The 20,633-nt window shown below is 31.9% G+C and overlaps 2 protein-coding genes across 2 annotated transcripts in view; one reads left to right on the top strand and one right to left on the bottom strand.

Moving 5' to 3' along the window:
* LOC129805925 (CD63 antigen) overlaps positions 1 to 11,779 on the bottom strand; it is a 13,956-nt gene extending 2,177 nt beyond the window's left edge. Inside the window, exons 1-3 of the mRNA XM_055854181.1 lie at positions 11,603 to 11,779; positions 4,324 to 4,457; positions 3,754 to 3,906 (exon numbers count right to left, since the gene is read on the bottom strand). Coding sequence (XP_055710156.1) covers positions 3,754 to 3,906; positions 4,324 to 4,392 — 222 coding nt within the window. The 5' untranslated portion in view covers positions 4,393 to 4,457; positions 11,603 to 11,779. The remainder of the gene's footprint in view (positions 1 to 3,753; positions 3,907 to 4,323; positions 4,458 to 11,602) is intronic.
* A 208-nt stretch (positions 11,780 to 11,987) lies between these two features.
* Positions 11,988 to 20,633, top strand: part of LOC129805926 (CD63 antigen-like) — a 33,604-nt gene continuing 24,958 nt past the window's right edge. Inside the window, exon 1 of the mRNA XM_055854182.1 lies at positions 11,988 to 12,149. The gene's annotated coding sequence lies outside the window, so the exon portion shown is untranslated. The remainder of the gene's footprint in view (positions 12,150 to 20,633) is intronic.

Consider the following 20,633-nt stretch of genomic DNA (forward strand, 5'->3'; position numbering starts at 1 on the left):
ACCAGGGATCTGTACATCACTGATATTCACAAGGAATTCAGGTTTTTCACCTATCTCCATAATATCCCTTCTTGTCCTGAGTAAGCGATATAACTTGTTATTAACATGCAGCAATTTTTCCCTACAGTACGTTTCATAGAGCCTCTCTTGTCTATCGAGGAACTCTCTTCCCTCCAAATTGTAGTGCATATCTCTCAAAATCTCCCGTCTCAAAGTGCACTTCGTTCTTCGGAGCAATCCCACTCTCCAATAGGTAATTTTACAAACATTTTAATAAACAGATACAACAAAAACCATCTTCACGATTCTCCGGAAGAATGATTTTCCACCTAGAGTGATCAGGAGAATTCTAGCAGCGGACTCTTCTGCATCACGAACTGTAAATTCTCAGCCTGCAGTGATCTCTGAACCTTTTCAATCACTGGGATACATCCCTGGTGTTTCAGAAAAGATGAAAAAGAGGATAAAACAATCGACAGAACAGAGAATATCCTTTAGACCTCTGGAACGTATAGGAAAATTCTTCAGCAGGTTGAAGGACCCAGTACCAATTGAATTGCAGTCGGGTGTAGTTTATGAGGTTCCCTGCAAAGATTGTCACTTGAAGTACATAGGAACTACTGGACAATTACTAAAAAACAGATTACAACAACACAAACGGGACTGTAAACCACCGATAGTAAACACACTAGTATCAACATTATGCACACACACGGCGGAAACTGGACATTCATTCGACTTTGATGCTACACGAATTCTGGACAGGCACAACATATATTCTAAGAGAATGATGTTGGAAGCTTTGCACATCAGGAAAAACATAAACACTGTGTGCAACAAAAGAGATGACATATCATGTCTAAATGCAATATATGCGGGGTTACCCGATCCTTAGACCATTTCATCTCTCTATAGGTCGTTTGAAAAATTTCAAAATTCAAAAGAGTCGTTATAGAGATTCATTTTCGATAACCCGTTGCCTCCAGTTAGTTCTTTGTCTCTCTGTGATGATAGATTCATGGTATTTTTAGTTTTTAATTTTTTAGTTAAAATTGTTTTAATTAATTTGCCAATTCTCTCAATTCTTGTAGTGTATCAGCTCTCTCACCCCCTATTCATTTTTGGTGTTCTTTTTCCATCTTTAACGTAATTCAGAGATCCAAATTGTATTCAGCGAGTAAGTGTCGTTAAGACAAAGATGATTCCCTTGCTTGTGAGCTCTTTATGTATGTTCAATGTAAATTTATGCCAATAAAATTTTCCTCTCTAGCCACTGAGGAAGGCGTGCAGTACGCCGAAAGCTATGGGAAACTGAGAAGATTTTTTCTCTGAGTTGAAAATCATTTTTCCACTGACGCTTCCGGAAGGGACATTCGTGTCCTGCCTTCATATTGTAATATATGCAAAGCTTTTAACCCTTTAAGGACGATTGGGTCACCGGTGACCCAAAAACAATTTTTTTCCTACGTACATCTAAAGCTTCGTTTTCCTTTACAACGCGAGAAAAAATATTTTTTTCGGATCCACGATTTTTTACCTTCTCGTCCTTAAAGGGTCAAGAAAGAAAAATAATTTGAATTTTGACTTTACGAAATTTTCCTGATCAAAATTGTATGCTAGTGCAGCTGGAGCCAAGAAAATATTTAATTTTTGGTCATTAAAAAACCAAATTTGGTCAGTAAATAAATCAAAGTTGATCAATAACTCAAATAAAATGTTTATAGGTGTCGTTCTCAGAACTTTTCACCCGACCTGCAAACAAAACAATTGTGGATCTAATGAAATAATTATAAGGACGAGCTTCATTTAGAAATATGCGAAAAAAAATAAATTAACAATGTAGCCGATGTAGCCCCACCTTCCCCCACCCAAAAATGATTTTTTGCTAATGTAAATCGATTTTAATATCAATCGAAATCTATATTTTTATGGCTCGAGTACACCTTTTAGACCAGGAAAATTTCATGTAATTGAAATTGGCATTCCTTTTTTTCTCAAACGTTTTCATGTCACTGTCTTTCTGTTTTGGACCCTTCTTCTTACTTTAAACTTCATAACAAATTCAACTTATCTCAGTCGAATTTAGAATGCGAAAGAATGAGATAGTCATACGCAAAACGTATGAGAAAGAAAGGGATGTGAATTTTGATTTCACGAAATTTTCTTGATCTAAATGGTGTACCAGAGCCATTACGCCTCTGGCCAAGGGTGTGACATTAGCTCTGAAAAAAAAATGCGACCGGTTTTAGTGTAATTTTTTCCCTGTTTTCGTACACATTTCACGAGATATCTCCAAAACTACGTAGGTTACCAAATTAGGGTTTTCAGTTGCCTCTTCGTTATTAAATTGGCTTTTATTTTGTATTAGTATTTTGGCTAATTCATTCTACAATGACAGAAAACAATTATAATAAATTCAAAAGTTTTTTCGACTCGCTAGAAACATATGGGAAATATAGGAAATATCATGCCCCTGCGTCTAACACATCTTTTATATCGGTATAATTTCATGGCATCTAAATTCGCGTTCCTTTCTTTCTGAAAAGGTTTTCAAAGGCTATCCCATTCTTTCGGTCTCAAACTTAGATTAAACTAAATTGAATTTGTTATGATGCTCAAATGAAGAAGAAGAGTGCAAAAGAATGAGACAGGCGTATGCAAAGCGTATGCGAAAGAAAGGGATTCGAATTTCGATTTCATGAAATTTTCTTGATCTACAAGGTGTGCCGGAGCCATTACTAACCAAATTGTTTTTTTACTGACCAAATATACTATTTTATTGCCCGAATTTTAGTGACTTTCGTAACAAAATTTGTATTTACTCTGACTTAAATTGAATTTTTACTGGAAAAATGCTTTTTTATCAAACGAAATTCATTTTTTTTATTGACCAAAAAAAAAGAAAATTCATTTAGTTACCATTTTTACCAAAATCCTTTTCCTTTTTTAATTTGATATCAATTCCTTAAAAGCTTTGAAAAATATATATTATAATATTATATATAAGGAAAATAATAAGTACTATTATTTTCTAGTAAATTTTATAGAAAATTCTGACCATTTTTTCCTTTTGTAATATTTTAAGTTGATTTAAAATTATATTAGTCGCCATAAATTTTTCTGGTGCAATATTTATAGATAGTGAAATTTCTATAATATTAAGATCGCCTGTGTAAATATAAGTAGTGCTTCTTCAATAGTGTAAACGCTGTAAATGCATTTATGTTATTAAAGTCGCTACAGTTTTTAAGTCTAATTAAAGTTGTCTGAGGTACTTTCATTATAAGTTTGGTTCTTATCATGCAATTTAGGTGAGATTCTTTGCACCTGTAATCTTTTTTAGTATAATATCCTATTTAGGTATTTACTATTGAAGTTACGCTGAATATTTTCTTTCCTTAGATAAAATAAAATTGATCTTCTACAAGTATTGAAATTTTAAAATAGTTTTTTACAAAATCATATTGATTCTCTTATTTTTTAGACTTTCGTTCTTTCCCAAAAATTGTTATTTGATATCTTTTTTTTTCGTCTACGTCTACAAAATCTTCTGACAAGCTTTATTTAATTATCATTTCTTAATAAACCCAAAGAATTTACCCTCTGATTTTGTCTGTTAATCAATTACTTGCGTTTGTCTTTTCCAAGTAAGACGACATAAGAACTTTCCTGCTCTTATCACAAATCTTATCAGTTTTCCAATATCAATTTATACACAAATGAATAATGCTTTTGAGTTACTAAAGCACTTACATAGCATCCGAAGAAGGCAATGATGAAGATGATGACACCAATGGCAATGAGAAAAGCGGGAATGGCAAAGAATCTGTCCACCAAGAGGTGTTCATATCCAAAGAAGACTCCTTGAACCGCAAGACCAATGGACAGGAGAATTATACCCGTGATCTGTTAAAAAAAAGAAACAAGAGATTTATTAGTACACAAAACGCCCCAATAATTATTTTTCTTCTCTTATCGCTCATTTCACTGTTTTATCTTATCATTGCTTTTTTCTGTTCTAGAGAACAAAAAGCACCTTTTGTGGTGATCTAAATAAATTACTAACACTTTGCGATAGAATTAATACTGGGTTGATTCATTGGTGGTTCACAGTTCACACATGAAAAAAATACTTCCTACAACTTTGACGAAAGATGGGAAGAAAATGTATCATCAGAACAATGATCAATTAACAAGTCGAGGGTGAAATTTAGCACACAATGGCACCCTCGACTTTTTCAATCACCTGATAAATAGGTGAGAAAAACCTTGACTTTCCGCCACAGCATTAGAACCACTGAGTCAATAAGACTGTCAACTTACCACAAAAAGAAAATTAAATATGAAGAGTAGATATTTAATAACATTGTCGCCACCAGATAAGAGAGTCATCTTGGCTGTTTCTTCGTACTTCTTCCCACAAAAAGAGTTTGATCACAAATTTGCCTCACTTTCAGCTGAAAATGCGAAGAAAAAATGCGTTAAAAGTGCGTTAAGGTAAGGGGTTTACCAATTTACATTGAAACAAAGCCTATCTTCGGTTGAAATCTCATTAGAAAATCGATAAGGGTGACGAAACACAATAAAAATATGTTCAATAAATGGCCTTCTCTGTTGTTTGTTTTATTATAACGATCACTATTTGATAATTCTTGTAAGAATTTCAATGACTTGCACTTGGCATTGAAATCAATCAAATGGCAAAGCAAATGAACTAGATATTGACCCATCGTTAAGTACTTCTTTTTCTCTTGAAGGTGATATTTACGTAAAGGAAGGCTCTACTTTAAGAATAAGTATGATTAAGTTCAAGATTTTTTATTGTCTGGAGGATTTCCTTCAAAGAAATTTTATTAAAGCATTTACTTTAGGGATCAAACAATTATTAAAAAAATGTAAATACAATTAAATACTACTGATTGAAATTATGTAATTTTTTCTTAACATTATAAATAGTATTTAGAATTTTTAATAAGTCAGAATTTTTCTAATAAAAGTTCAAAGTAAGGTAATATTCTCAAATAATTTTTTTATTATTAATCTGTGAGTGAATTTCAGAGCTTACTCATGAAAATTATAAATGTTTAAGCTTCAAAAGTAGTTTGTCAAAAAAATGATTAAGTACAAAAACCTTTGTAAAATTTTATAGTTTTCTAGACTGTGTGGTTTAAACCATAATCGCTCCTAGGGGTACCGTTATTTCTATAAAAAAAAGTAAATAAATTTAAATGTTATATAAATTGACGAACGTTATTCTTTCATCTTAAGAATTTTCTTTCTTATTATTTTAAATAAATATGAAATATTAAGTGCTTTATTATCATTAGAATATTATGAAATATTATGAATATTATGAAATATTAAGTGCTTTATTAAGATTAGAAAAGGGCTGTTCTCTTAGCCTTATGCCCTAGACAGCCTAGACACATTTATGACTTAAGCCAAGAGGCGGCTCAAGGTAATTCAAATCTTAATAATACTTTGACCCAATTCCCATCAATTTCCCATTACTTAAGCCGTTTCCCGGTTTAAGCCGAGAGACGGATTAGTCAGAAACTGATAGAAATGTAATCTGATCATTATTTTGATTATAATTACATTAAGTCATATCCAGGCTTAAGTCGCAAGTGAGTCTAGGGCATTAGATTGCCTTTAACTTCTAAAAATGAAGTCGGAAAAATCCTAATTTTTAATGCTGGAAAAGTTCTCAAAATTTGATTCAGGAGAAGCAACTCTTACATTTATTATTAAAAACATATATTAAATATATATAATATAATATTACCAATTTCAAATTTTAGTAAATTATTAGTACTTAAATTTTGAAAACAAAACACTTTATATTTTTATAAAAATTTGTATCCCAAAGGGTACAAAATAGGGTGCCAATAGGTGCTTACATGAGTTCTTAAAGTACCAATAGATGGTCCTTCGACCCTATTTGTTCAATTATTTTTCCTTTCCTGTATAACAATACCAATTAAGAGGATCAGTAAACTACTAAATTTTAATTGCAAATAATTTTCTAGTCAAAAATAAAAGCTGTATTATCTTCATCTTAAAACATTAACACTTTTTTTATCCCCCCCTTACCCTTGATATATAGGTCTGAAGCCTATCGACTTATTGTGACCAAGATCCCATTAGCATAACACATACTACAATTAATTATTTAACCCGCTTAAAATATTTTAATTCCATTGCGGTACCCGATTGACTAAAGAGCTTTAGAATTTCAGTCCCCTTTTCGTTATCCGGATGATTGGGAGACAATATGACATATGTCCGCTTCGTAATCCGGATGGATTTTTGAATTTGTTCAACGTCTCGAAAATATAATACAATGTTTTTGTAGAATTAGAATAAAAGTTTTAAAGAAGCTTAAAAAGACATTCAATCATCTTTTTTTTTATTTCACAATCATTTTTTTTTATTTCTGAAAATAAAATAATTTAAAGTAATATGCGAGGTTTTTTAATGCTGTTTCTTAGAAACTTATTTTCAAATTCTAAGATAAATAAGAATATTTTTCAAATCTAGTCTTTAGTTACCATAATAAATTCTGTTATTGGCTAAAGCTTAGCTTTTTCATCAATAAAAACAAACATTTTGTTTGAAATACTGTACATAATTTAGAAAAACAAATTTTGTAAATATTTTGAATTTGAGCTTAATGCCCAGCGCACAATCACTTTTGTTTTGTCAACATATTTTTGACATTCCAATGAGAGTGAATGAGGTCTAGATCTAGTCATCTCGCTCATTCTTATAGGAAATTTTGAAAACATGTTTACAAATAAAAGCTATTGTGCGCTGGTCATAATGCCCAGCGCACAATAACTTTTGTTTGTAAACATGTTTTCAAAATTTTCTATAAGAGTAAGCTAGATAACTAGACTAACTAGATCTAGATCTCACTCACTCTTATTTAAATGTCGAAAATATGTTTACAAAACAAAAATTATTGTGCGCTGGGCATAAGATAAATTTGTATAAATATTTAAAAGTTTTAAATGTTGTCAAGATTTGTATTCAATTCTAGATCACGGCAAAAAACAATAACATATTTTACGTGCATTAATATTATAATTAGGCGAGAATAGTATTTTAATACAATATTTCAAGAGTTGCAGCAGATACGGAATAGGTCAGAATGAATTAAAAGGTAATATTCTAAACCATAATTTTTAAAACTTTAAAGGAATTAAGATGGTAGAGGAAAATTTAAAAACATTTCAGATATGTTTTAATGTGATTTTATGTAATTTACTGACTGATGAAAATATTTTACTGTCCAAAATGGAATATGTTTTTTACGAAAAATGTTTATAAGTATTTTAAACTACGTCCTATATGTAATTTTTTTTTTATTTTATACGATTTTTTCCTGATCAGGAGGTTTTTTTTTACAATTTTTTCATACTTAATATGCTGTTTTTAAATTGTTTTTTTTCGCTTTTTCTATCAAACGATTGAAAGATCTTCAGACTGTAGGCTTAACCTGTTCCCGAGTACCTACACCTATCTTTGCTAAAAAAAATCAGCAGAGCTACTAAATTTTAAGTCTAGGAATAGGGGAATACGCGCTGCCTTTCGATGACTCAATTATCGAATAAATTAGAATTTGACTAATATTATATGTTAACAGCTAGTCCAATGCCTAAAATTTCCTGAAAAAAGCCATGGGTCAAAATTCAGTGAAAAGATGGAAAAAATGAGTTGTACGAAACTTGAGTCGGCCAAATGTAGCACTCTTTCCCCAAATCGGTTTACCACACCATCCTAATGTCCAACGCACAATGACTTTTATTTAGTAAACATGTTTTTGACATTTCAATGAGAGTGAGTGAGATCTAGATCTAGTCATCTCGCTCATTCTCATGGAAAATTTTGAAAACATGTTTACAAACAAAGGTTATTGTGAGCTGGTCATAAAGCAAAAATTCTCTAAAAACTTGTTTAACAATTCAGCTTAAGGGGTTACGCAGATCAAAATAGACAATAAAAAAGCATATTTTTCTCTATTTTTTCAACATAATAAAAATATATAATATTTAATTAAAACTCTTAGGCATAAAAAGCACAAGATTAACACTATGTATATTTTCTGAAATTTTCATTAAAAATTTTTAAAAATTCAGCCTCTGGGACTTAATTTTCTGAACCCTGTTTAAAAAGTAAGACATTACTTTTCGGTGGACAAAACACCTCGGAAGGTTCATCTGAAATCCACAACCAAATTAGTCCTGTTAGCTGATGAGTTAAATTACAGTAGAGTCTCTAAAATCTGAATCTCAAATTCGAACGAAGTTTGGATTCAAAATGTCAATTGTGGGGTTATGTTAAAAATTTCGTATTCTGGATGAATGAAAATCATATTTACGTGCTTCTTCCTGAATGTTTACATACATTATGATCGTATAAAATGAAAAGGAAGTGTATCACCACTGCGACTTGTGAGAAAGTACTGGAATTTGAGTCAAAGTACAAGTTAATCTCACATAAATTTTGTTTGTTTTGAAAAAATCATTTGAATTGCGAGGTGAGAAATGTCAAAATACCCCCAGCGTTCGAATTTAGAAGACTCTGCTGTAGTCTTTGAACGAATCATATTTGTAAAAAATTAAATTTGAGTTTTTTGGAGAATTTTATACAAAAAATTCGTTTTTTACGTATTTTACACTACGTTTCTTCTTGTAGAATAAGTTGTAAACAAATCAGCTAACAGGAAATATTATTTTTTTTTAATTTGAGAGGAACGTAGGGTGGTGGCACTACTCGTGACCTGTCTTTACTTATGATCACATCGCAATTTTTGTTAGAATATGTGCTATTAAAACACATCAAATATTTTTAGTTTTGAAGTTCTTAGAAATCATTTTATGACATTGTAAAATTTTTTTTTAGAAGAGACCGTAACTAAAAAACAGAGGCCACAAGTAATGCCGCCACCCTGCTCAGAGAAACTTGACCACCGAAATATTTTTTTCAAAAAAAAATCACCAAAAATCAAATCTCAATGGTTGAATTTATATTATTATTAAGTAAAAATTTTGGAAATTACAGTAGACTCTCGCAAATTCGGCTCTTTTAAGATCGGGCCACTTTTTAATTCGGGCAGCGGTTACATTTGAAAAAAGTTTGTTGTGATTTTCAAGTTTGATTATGATTATAAAATGAATCAAATATGCTCAAATTTGGCATGGTTTGTCTTAGTTTTGATGTGATTTTGCATTATTTAGGGATTTTCATGCAATTTACATTATATATGAGTATGTAAATTCAATATCTATATGCACATGAATAAAAAATCGTTGCATTTCAAAAAGTTTGTCGCCCGAATTTCTATGGAATTCGGCTGACATTTTGGTCCCATATGCCCGAATTTGAGAGAGTCTACTGTATAGTTTAAATTAATAGTGTACTTTTATAATGCCTAAGAACTCCAATTAGTATTTTTTATTGTGCGGAAAAAAAATAGAGAAAATAGTATCTTTTTTAAAGATTTTGTGACCCACATAACCCCTCTCATCTGTAGGTCACATCACATTAAATCTACCATGATTGCCACAAAATTAAAAAAATATTTTAGCACATTCATGTACTAACTATTTAGTCACTTAAATTGCTTGAATTTTCAACTGCACTTGCAAACTTCCTTTTACACAACTATTTTTCACTTTGATCACATTTTAATGAAATAAGGGAAGCTGATGTACCACCGAACTTGGGGTAGCACCGTACACTGATTGTTATTTCTATACTACTTGGACCTGGGACTATAACGACCATTTCTTTCGATGGACATCTCTATGAATTCGAACCAGTCTGGTCCTCTGAACTCTATCTAATTAAAAAATCGTAGTTTTCAGTGCTACCCCATGTTCGGTAGTGCCCCTGTTTCTTCTAATTATTAATAACCTGTTAGCTAATACAATACGATTCCGAAAAAAAGTAAATTTTTATAACAAAAATGTTTTTTTTTCTAAAGGAGTTAGTAGTATAATTGCAAGCTAAGATTTTGCGCTGCAACAATAATTTCCAGAAATTTTCAAAGCAATATCTTTAATCTACTTCTACACTAAAAAAAAAGATGCGTTTAACTTTTTTTCCTCAGAACTTTAACACTTTTTAGATGTAAAAATCTATCACCATTTTTTAATGTTAATTTTACAGATTTTACACATTTTTAAGGGTAAAATTAACATGAAAAAGGGAAACTTTAACCCGTAATATTTACACCGATTTTGGATCAATATTGCAGGATAAAATTAACATCCGAAAAAGTTAAAATAACATTCCTGAAATGATAATTTTACCCTGCAGTATTGATCCGAAATCGGTGTAAATATTATGCTTTTTAGGTTATTAGGGGTTAAAGTTACCCTTTTTCATGTTAATTTTACTCTTAAAAAGGAGTAAAATTAACATTAAAAAATGTTGATATATTTTTACACACCCCTAAAAATTCTTAAAGTTCTGAAGAAAAAAAAGTTAATCGCACCCTCTTTTTTTCTCAGTGGTGTAATATCTAATCCTTACTTTCTCAAATTGTTACTTTCCTTCTTTAACTCTTTCGTGTCTTTAGGGTCACATATGACCCGGGGAAAAAAGTTTCTTTTTGGCTATTTACATTAATTGAAATCTAACTGGAGTCTTGAGAAAATGAGCCAAGAATCTTACATCCTTCTATTATGATGTCGTGCACGAACAGATAGATTTCAATTAATGTAAATACCCAAAAAAAACTTTTTTCCCCGAGTCATGACATTACCCTAAAGACGCGAAAGAGTTAAATGAGAAATCTTCACAAATTGCTCTCGATTCACAGATTGAGAAACCCTTTGATTACAGTACCTTGAAAGTATATTTCTTCTTTCATTTGCCTGAAGCTTATCATTCACATTTTGGATTTATGTAACCAACTATTTTGCAAATTTGTTTATTTGACAAATTTACCATAAAAATATTCCGAACCCATTGACAAAAAGAGATATTTTCGTGCAGAAAACAACGCATAATTTGCAATTGAGCACAACACTTGTGATTTTGTTGATATATTGAGAATTACAGGCGGAGTTCATGGGTTCAATTAAATCAAAAAAAATCTGACTCTGCGCTGAGTGAATCAATCACTTGCTAGTGGATTAATGATCTTTTCAATTTGGGTGGCAAAAGGCAAAATGCTAGCACATGTTGCAAATGACGTGGAAAGTTTTGTAAAACATGTGTGTTTTTTTTACGAACAAATATCACAATGTATTTTATATAAACAGCTTGGATGGGAATATATATTTAATTCTCGGACAAGGTTCTTTTTCTATGAGAAAATGAGAGAAATTTAGGGAATTTGCACTAAATTTTTCTTTTTATTTGTGGATATTTTTTGATTTTTATGGCACCCTTACACTTTTAGTGCTCTTTTTAGCGTGAAATTGAGTGTCTTTTTTCTCTTATCTTGCTCACGATAGCAATAAAACCCACTTTTACACTTTATCACAAATCACGTTGGACTTTAGGGATTTTCATGGTGAAATTCAGGTGTGAAATTGCAGGAAAATCGTGATTTTTTCATCTCTAATTTTTTTTCTGAGCTTCTCACCTTTGGTTAGTGTATTCCAGGGATTAACAAGGGGGTGGTTATAAGTAGGTGATAACTAAGTGATAATTTTTCCGTGCGATGTTTTCACACGCGAAGGCAATTGCTGACTAGAATAGAAATTATCAAAAAATCTTCTGCAGAGAGACCGCGCAATTCGACGTGTGCCAGCGACAAAGCGGGAAATGTGGGTGGAAAGCTCTGTAGGTAAAATTGAAAAGCTTTTGCGAAAGTTTCTGCAAAATAACTGTTTTTCGGCTTTTTCGGGAATGAAGTTTGAATTTAAAAATCTCGTCGATGAATGTGTTCGATGTTCGAAGGTCTGCGTGTCTTGGATAAATTCTCTCAAAAGTTTCTGTGTTGAATCACGGTAGCGCTGCAAGCATTTAGTACTAAAATCTTCAGTGCCTCCTCAGTAAGTAGAAAAGTTGGATTTGTTTGGGTTGGTGCTGTTCACAACGCTGCAACAAATATTAATTTTAATTGATATTCTCTCGAATAATTCAATCAAATTCCTCAGCAGTGCTCTCTACAACTGTCCAGCAATCCGGTAAGTGGTGACTTTTGATCTCTGACCCTCCAATAAAGTGAAATTTTCAATGTTTTCTGTGAGCCTCCTGTGATCGCTTTTGAATATTGTCTGGAAAACAACTTTTCTTATCATCCAGTGTGCATTGAAATCTTCAATTGCCGCTGTTCAGTGAATAATGGCAAAAAAAAACTTTGTGGAGAAACTGAAATGATTCTGCACGCTTCGGTGCCCCAGTCTCAAGCTCAATTTCGCAATTCACAGCCTTCATTTTCTCTCCCGAGAGACTGGCGAATGGAAAAACGCAAACAAAATCGTCCCTGGAACCACCCCAAAATTTCATGCTTTACAACCCTTCAATAAACATCAATTTTTTCCCACATTCCAACCTATTATTGCATTGATTTTACAATAACTCTGACACAACATCTCCTGGAAAATCAAATCACAGGATTCACAGAGTGATTTCCCTTGAAAAATGCCTAAAAAATGAAAATGCAAACACCCCCTACTTCAGCTCAATTAATTACGCCATATTGCAATTAATTACTCCATGTTTATTCAGCTTTTTGTCTTCTTTTGTACTGGCAATGGGATAAATTGTGACTCAGTGAGGCCCCTCAATGTGTTCCCCGTTAATCCAACAGCTGAAGAAATGCGCTGGCCCTTTTTCCACAGTCTTTCTTTGTGCTCAAACGCACACCTCGCTCCACAGACCATTTTCTACACTCGGGAGGTGCTCTTTTGATATTTCCCTCTTGCAGACGAAAAATCAAGCTTACTGAGCTCAGAAGAGGTATGATTCTTACAAGGGAAGTACTCGAGTCATCAAATTCAGAAAAATCTGAAACTTTGCTCAACTACGCATAAAGGCATCAAATTAAACGTGGTATATTCAAAAAGTGCGAAATCGGGTTAATTTTTTTTTAAAAATTCCCCAAAGTTGAAAATGACACCTTACGCAGCACATAATAAAGAAAATTCGTATGGGACTGCATGCGGCGCTGGCTCAGCGGTAGCGCACCGGGCGTTCAACGGGAGTGCCGCGGGTTCGATCCCCTGGCTCTGCCTATTTTTTTTCCTATTGATATCTTTTTTTTTTCAATTAAAAATTCTATTCTTTATTAAGTAGTATTATTGTAGTGTAAATTGCTTATCTAGAGTGGTTAATCAAAATCCTCAACAAATTTTTAAAAGCGATGAAAGTGCATCGCATAATTTATCAAATAATCAGTTTACTAGTTGAAAAATAAAAAAAAAAAACTGTGTGTACTTACAATCAGCTATCTGAGGATCGTTGTAAATATTATTTAAAGTTTTTATTGAAATTTTATAAAAGATTAGAAAGGTCGAAGACCCAAACCAATTTTTTTTGAAAAATCATTTGGAAACCTGTGCTCAAATAAATGTTTAAGTCATACTTTCAATCCATATGCTCTCGTTGTGGTACTTTCGGCTTTCATCATTATCGAAATCCACAATACACGAATTAGTTTTTTTTTTAAACTAATTAGTGAATATGTATTTCAGTAAAGAAATGATTAAAACAGAGAGTGCAATCACAATGTGCACATCGAATGAAAGATATACTTTCACAATCAGTTTGAGTGCAGGTTTCCAAATGAATTTTTCCAAAAAAATTGGTTTGGGTCTTCGACCTTTCTAATCTTTTATAAAATTTCAATAAAAACTTTAAATAATATTTACAACGATCCTCAGATAGCTGATTGTAAGTACATACAGTTTTTTTTTTTTTCAACTAGTAAACTGATTATTTGATAAATTATGCGATGCACTTTCATCGCTTTTAAAAATTTGTTGAGGATTTTGATTAACCACTCTAGATAAGCAATTTACACTACAATAATACTACTTAATAAAGAATAGAATTTTTAATTGAAAAAAAAAAATATCAATAGGAAAAAAAATAGGCAGAGCCAGGGGATCGAACCCGCGGCACTCCCGTTGAACGCCCGGTGCGCTACCGCTGAGCCAGCGCCGCATGCAGTCCCATACGAATTTTCTTTATTATGTGCTGCGTAAGGTGTCATTTTCAACTTTGGGGAATTTTTAAAAAAAAATTAACCCGATTTCGCACTTTTTGAATATACCACGTTTAATTTGATGCCTTTATGCGTAGTTGAGCAAAGTTTCAGATTTTTCTGAATTTGATGACTCGAGTACTTCCCTTGTTAGAGGTCAAATACACGAGCATAACCACACAAAAGACACAAAATTTAGCTCAGACTCTTTACATTTTTTTAGAAGGTGTCTCAAATTGTGGGATATGGTGTATTGTACGAGATAGTTGTTATTGTCCATGTCTAAATTTTCTGTTTATGATCAGATAATTATCGAACATAGAACAGAGGTGAACAAGAACTCTTTGAAACCGAACAAATATCAAACAAGAATTGTACGTTAATGGTCAAACTTATTTTGACGTTTATTCAGTTTCAAACGTTTCTTGCTCATCTCTGCAATAGAAAATTGGTCTACTCAGATTTCTCATTATTTCTTCGTGAATTTCACTAACATAATCCTAATATCGTCGTCTCCAAAGAAGACTATTTTAAGTCTACTTACAATAGTATAAAAAGATGGTATTATTAGATGCACAAACCCTAAATCAACATCCCCACAAAATTTTATGTTCATTAAGATATTTCTGCAAATATTACAATAAAAAAACTGAAAATCAGCGTGCCCGATTATCGAGTTTTTTGCCCACAATTTTACTGTAAATTACTTAAAAGTAGCGTTAACTAGAAGATATTCAATGCATAAGTATGATATAGTTTCAAAACCTGAAGGTATACCAATTGCAGAAAAATTAATAAAAGTAAATTTTAGCTGTTAAACTTTAAACCCCTCTCCTGTAAAATTTATATTTTAGACTTACAAGAGTCTCCTTTTTTGGAGCTGACGATATTTTGAAAGGTAATAAATTGACTTTAAAAGATAATCCAGCCAAGAATAACTTTAGGCCACGCCCCTGCAGTTGTGAAGCCCTCAACTGGAACTGTCCGATGAAAACTCTTAACTTAAAAAAAAAGACTATTTAAAAAACTTTAGGGATTAATTTTTTTGTATTATTTTTGACACATTTTGAGTTTTTTTTTCGTTCATTTTTCGACGAAACATAAAAAATGTTTCTCATGAATAATTCGTAAATATTTGCAATAAAATATATCAAAGGCTTTTCAATAGTAGAAAATCTGGTTTAACTTTAAAGAAGTAAATACCTTTACAAAGACAGATAATTTATAATAACAGTAACTGAAATTCTTTTCATGTTATATCTTCGAACTGCTTGAATCGATTGTAAGTTGAATTTTTAGACAAAAATTCGTGTCGAGCAAAATCATTATTTTCACTCGTAGTAGTGGGTTTTAAGTGTGTTGTAGTCCGTTTCCGTTATTTATTGATTATTTATTTTTTAAGTTATTGACAGTTTGATCCTTTTTATGTTTTTTATTGGACAGGATATCGGTCAAAATAGGCCTAAGGCCTAAGACCTGTGGCAAAGGGGGGTGGGGGACAAAAAAGAAAGCAAAATCATGAAAAGTTTCATGAAATTTCCGTCCTTTTTTTTTACTTTTTCTCAAGTGAGTTTAATAAAGAAAATTACGCAAACTCCAATCATGTATATATTTCATGTATATAATTAACAAGTATATTATTAAATAAATTGAATTGAATATTTCAAAATACCAGAAATGAAGTTACGACAAATGTTGATTTGAATGACAATGTCTATCCCGCACGTTCTCGCTCTAAACTAGATCGAATTTATTGTGATATTCAAAAGAAGAAGAAGAGTACCAAAATGTGAGATATAGATATTCGTATTCTATATGCGACAGTTGAGCAGTTTTAAAAAGAGATAATTACAGTAGAGTCTCGCTATAGGCCATCGCTCTATAGTCCACAATTTATCGAGCGTTGATTTCAAAACACTGATTTTAAGTTAGGTTATGTTTTTTAGTATGCGACATGCATAATTATTTTAATATTTTTGGCAAACTCTATTAAGTAGTTGTGATAATTGTGATCCACAATGAAGAGAGCAAGGACAAGTACCACAATCGCAAAGAAAGTGGAAGCCGTCGAGCAATTTCAATACTAAAAATCGTTGATAATTTTAAAAAATTACATGGACTATAGTGCGTCCCAAGTGTCAAATTTGAAACCAAATATGAACTATAGCGAGACTCTACTGTATAATCAAACTTGAAAAATGACAACAAACTTTTTTCAAATGTAACCGCTGCCCGAATTAAAAAATGGCCCGATCTTAAAAGAGCCGAATTAGCGAGAGTCTACTGTACCATTTCGATTAAATTACAAGGTCGAATACAGTATTTTTCAAAGTAATTCTCTTTTTATACCATCTCTTATGGAAATATTCCTCATCAATAGTCATTTCCATATGAAACTCTTCAAATTGTTAGTATAGTATCTTGAAGATTTCAAGCACCACCGAGAAGTTCTTGGAATTATTTCAAGAAAACAAGAAATTTGACGTCGTGAAATCCTGAAATATTGGTTCCAGAATTGCAAATCTTGATATCCACGCGGTTTGTGTCTTGGATTTGAAGATTCTAAGACCTTTGACAGATTCGACATCTGATCTTGATTTTTTGATTTCATAATACCAAAATCTTGAAATTTTCTTGATCTTGGTCTCAGAATTGAGGCCAATGTCAATAAAAGGATAAATATTTGTGTTAATGACCCCGCACACCTTTTAGATCAGGAAAATTTCACAAAATCAAAATTCATATATCAAATGAATCAAATATGCTCAAATTTGGTATGGTTTGTCTTAATTTTGATGTGATTTTGCATTATTGAGGGATTTTCATGCAATTTACGTTATACAGTCGAGTTCCTCAAATTTGAACGACAGTTGAGTTCAAAATGTAAAATTTGAGGTTATGTGAAGAAAGTTTTGCGTGGAGTGCCATTTTTCTCTGGTATTTCCTCAATATTATCGTTTTATATTAACTTCCGCAACAAATTTAATTTATTTCACAATAAATTACATTGATATATTCTCTAAAGTTCTTTATCTTAATTGACGGAAAGTGCATTTCACATGAATTCCGTTACGTTTTTGAAAATATCGTTCAAATTTGAGGAGTGAGAAATGTCATCTATACCCCCCAAATGTTCAAATTTGAGGAACTCTACTGTATATGAGTGTGTAAACTCAATATCTATATGCACATGAATAAAAAATCGTTGCATTTCAAAAAGTTTGTTGCGCGAATTTCTGTGTAATTCGGCTGACATTTCGGTCCCATATGCCCGAATTTGAGAAAGTCTACTGTACGTATTTCTAGATGTAGGTATAGAAATACCTACACCACCCTGAGAATACCTGAAAAATGATCATATCTTCCATAAGCATATCTTGGTTTATCACAGGTCACAAGTTTGGTTTGAACTTCCTGTACTTATGGCCTCTCATTTATTCTTTAATACGTCCTATAATTAATTTTCCTAATTTATATGACGAAATGTCAACAAATTCAACAGAGAAATGAAGATATTTGTCAGAAGTGACGTTTCGTTACGTGTGGAAAATCTTGAAATTTTGGTTCTTAGCTAGAACATTTTAAGTTCTATAAATACTTCGCGTCAAAATACGAAATCTTGATTTTGGAAATATTTGACAGCTTGAAATTTTGATCTTGATTTTGGTCTCAGAATTGAGGCCATTTTTTGCAAAAACATATTTACTAAATACTGCAAATATATTAAGAATTTTACAAAGAACCCAATTGCCCATTCCTCTGAATCATTAAACCAGGGGTGTGCAAGAACCGTTTAAAACCGATTAAACGTCAAAATAAATTTGTTCAGGTAGCGTTCGTTTGGTTTCAAACGGTTCTTGCACAACAGTTTTTCATTAAACAGTCGTTAACCATCGACAGATAAAACCATTTCTATTTGATTAAATTATATTAACTGCTCTAAATTATTTTGATGACTGACTAAATAAACTAGACGATTGGGAAATTTAAGTACATGTAATTTATTTCATGTTGGATTTCATCACTGTCTTAACCATTACCGTGTCCCGTATTTAATGACTGAATTAAGTTTGAGAAGGTTTTTTTGCAATTTAAGAAGATTTTATTACAGGTATCACACATTAGATGTTTTTTTGAAATCCCACGTTAACTCCTTTATTACTCACTGAATTAATTAGATTTTCAAGTTCATACGTCACACTCCCCAATTGTTTTCTACATATAAATCTTAACATTTTTTGCATGTTCCTGACAGTCCTTTTCAACCAGGAAAATTACATGAAATTAAAATTCATATCACATTCTTTCTCAAACATTTGGCATGTGTATCCCATATTTCGCAGTCTAAATTGTATTGAACTGAATTGAATTTGTTGTAAGTTCAAAAACAGAAAAAGTGCGAAAGAATGGCAAAGGCGAAAGTATTGAGAAAAAACATAATGTAAATTTCAAAAGTGTGCTGGAACCATAGATGATCTCGATCTAATTTTGCAAATCAATTTTAATTCCGAAAACTGATTTTCATTTTGAGTGAGAGCGACTGATCATGTGCGATACGCAAATGAGAGAAAGAAAACCACAATTTTGATCAAAAAAAAATTATACCGATCAAACCGATCGAACACTTATTTGTGTTTACCAAGGTCCTATTGATGAGAAATTACTTCTTTAATTGATGTTCCGGCTCTCGATAACCGGCTTTCTGAACCAGAATCTCCGTTCGATTAAGGAACCACATAATGTTTTGTAAAGTTCTGATTCTTATCCTGTATAACGGGCGATGTTAGTGAATCATTCAAAGAAGTTTTGAATTGCTAGGCTTTGATTCTTCTGGAAATAGAAGAAGTGCTTCAATTCATTTAACTTTTGTAACTTTGACGCAATTACAAATTAACAAAATTTGTTGAACACAGCTTACCTTGTAGCCGATTCCAATGTCTCCGGAACACCTTTTCGATCAGGAAAATTTCATAAAGCCAAAATTCACATCCATTTTTTCTTAAAAGTTTTTCATATGTCTATCTTATTGTTCTACATTCTTCTTCTTTTGAACATCACACCAAATTAAATTTAATTCGGTACTATTTTGAGTCCGGGAATTTTGCAAATCTTGAGAAAAAAAAGAAAGCGAATTTTGATTTCATGAAATTGTACCGATTTAAAAGGTGAGCCAGGGGCATAAGGAAATCATTTGTCACTTCAGAAAATACCCATATTGTATGATGGCTCCTTTTACTTTCTCGCCCAATTTTATGACTAAAACCACAAAAACAAAATTATCTTTTCTCATTTTTTATGGCTCCGGCACACCTTTTAGATCAGGAAAATTCCATGATGTCGAAATTCGAATCTCTGTATTTCTCACACGTTCTGCATATGATTATCTAATTCTTTCGCATATTAAATTCGATTAAGCTTAATTAAATATTTGGAGTGATGTTTAAAAGAAGAGGAAGAATGTAAAAGAATGATATAGTCAGCTGCAAAACGTGTGAGAAGGAAGAAGATTCGAATTTTGACTTCACGAAATTTTCCTGATCTAAAAGGTGTGCCGAAGCTATTACGCACTTACTCGATATGTTTTGATTTTTTCGCTTTTATGACATACGAATTCAGCGCTTGGACTGCCAATATGATATCTACAGGTTTTGGCAGTTCTTCTTAACCTTAATTTTCGGCGACCTAATTTTATGTAGCTTTTTGGATTATAATGAGAGTGAAATGACCATATTTTGAACGCAAGCAAAAGGAGAACTAAATTTTTAGCCAAACTTCTAAAGATAAATTCTCCTAAGAAAAAATAGACCACTCCCATTTTCGAACTTATTATAACAATAGTAGTTTTTTTTAGTATTTCTAAATGTGTTTTTCATTCACAGTTCTGTGATCAATCTTACTCAGGGTGTAAACACAAGTAGATTTTTATTTTCCAATAGTGTCTTGGATAAAAGGTAAATGGAACTCTACCATCTATGTCAAGACCGTCACATTTTGACACTTGAGCACTTCGAAATTCGAAAAGGATGTAACTTCCGCCACCTTGCGAAATTCGAAATGAATGAGAATTCGAAATTGAATTTGAATTCTTCAAACTTCAAAGACTTTTTGTGCAAATAGAGTTCCATTTAACTTTTATCCAAGACACTATTGAAGAATCAAAATCTACTTCTGTTTGGGCTCAGAAAGCCTTTTTTGGATCTTCAAATAGATTTTCGAATTTTTAATTTCAAGAAAGAATAATACTATATTTTTAGGGAAAACAATATTTTAGATTGTTCGCAATATTTGTGATTTCTTGCTAAACAATCTTAGCTGAAAGACTTCTCTTTCATTCTTCGTTTTCTGTCCAATAAAAAGTCACAGAAACCACTAAGTTGAATATGATTCACAATTGTACAATTGAATTTCAACCATTGGATTTTTTGCTGGTTTTTGCGAAGGACAAGAAATTAACCATGGCAAA

Source organism: Phlebotomus papatasi, chromosome 3 (genome assembly GCF_024763615.1).
Source record: "Phlebotomus papatasi isolate M1 chromosome 3, Ppap_2.1, whole genome shotgun sequence".
Classification (NCBI taxonomy): Eukaryota; Metazoa; Arthropoda; class Insecta; order Diptera; family Psychodidae; genus Phlebotomus; species Phlebotomus papatasi.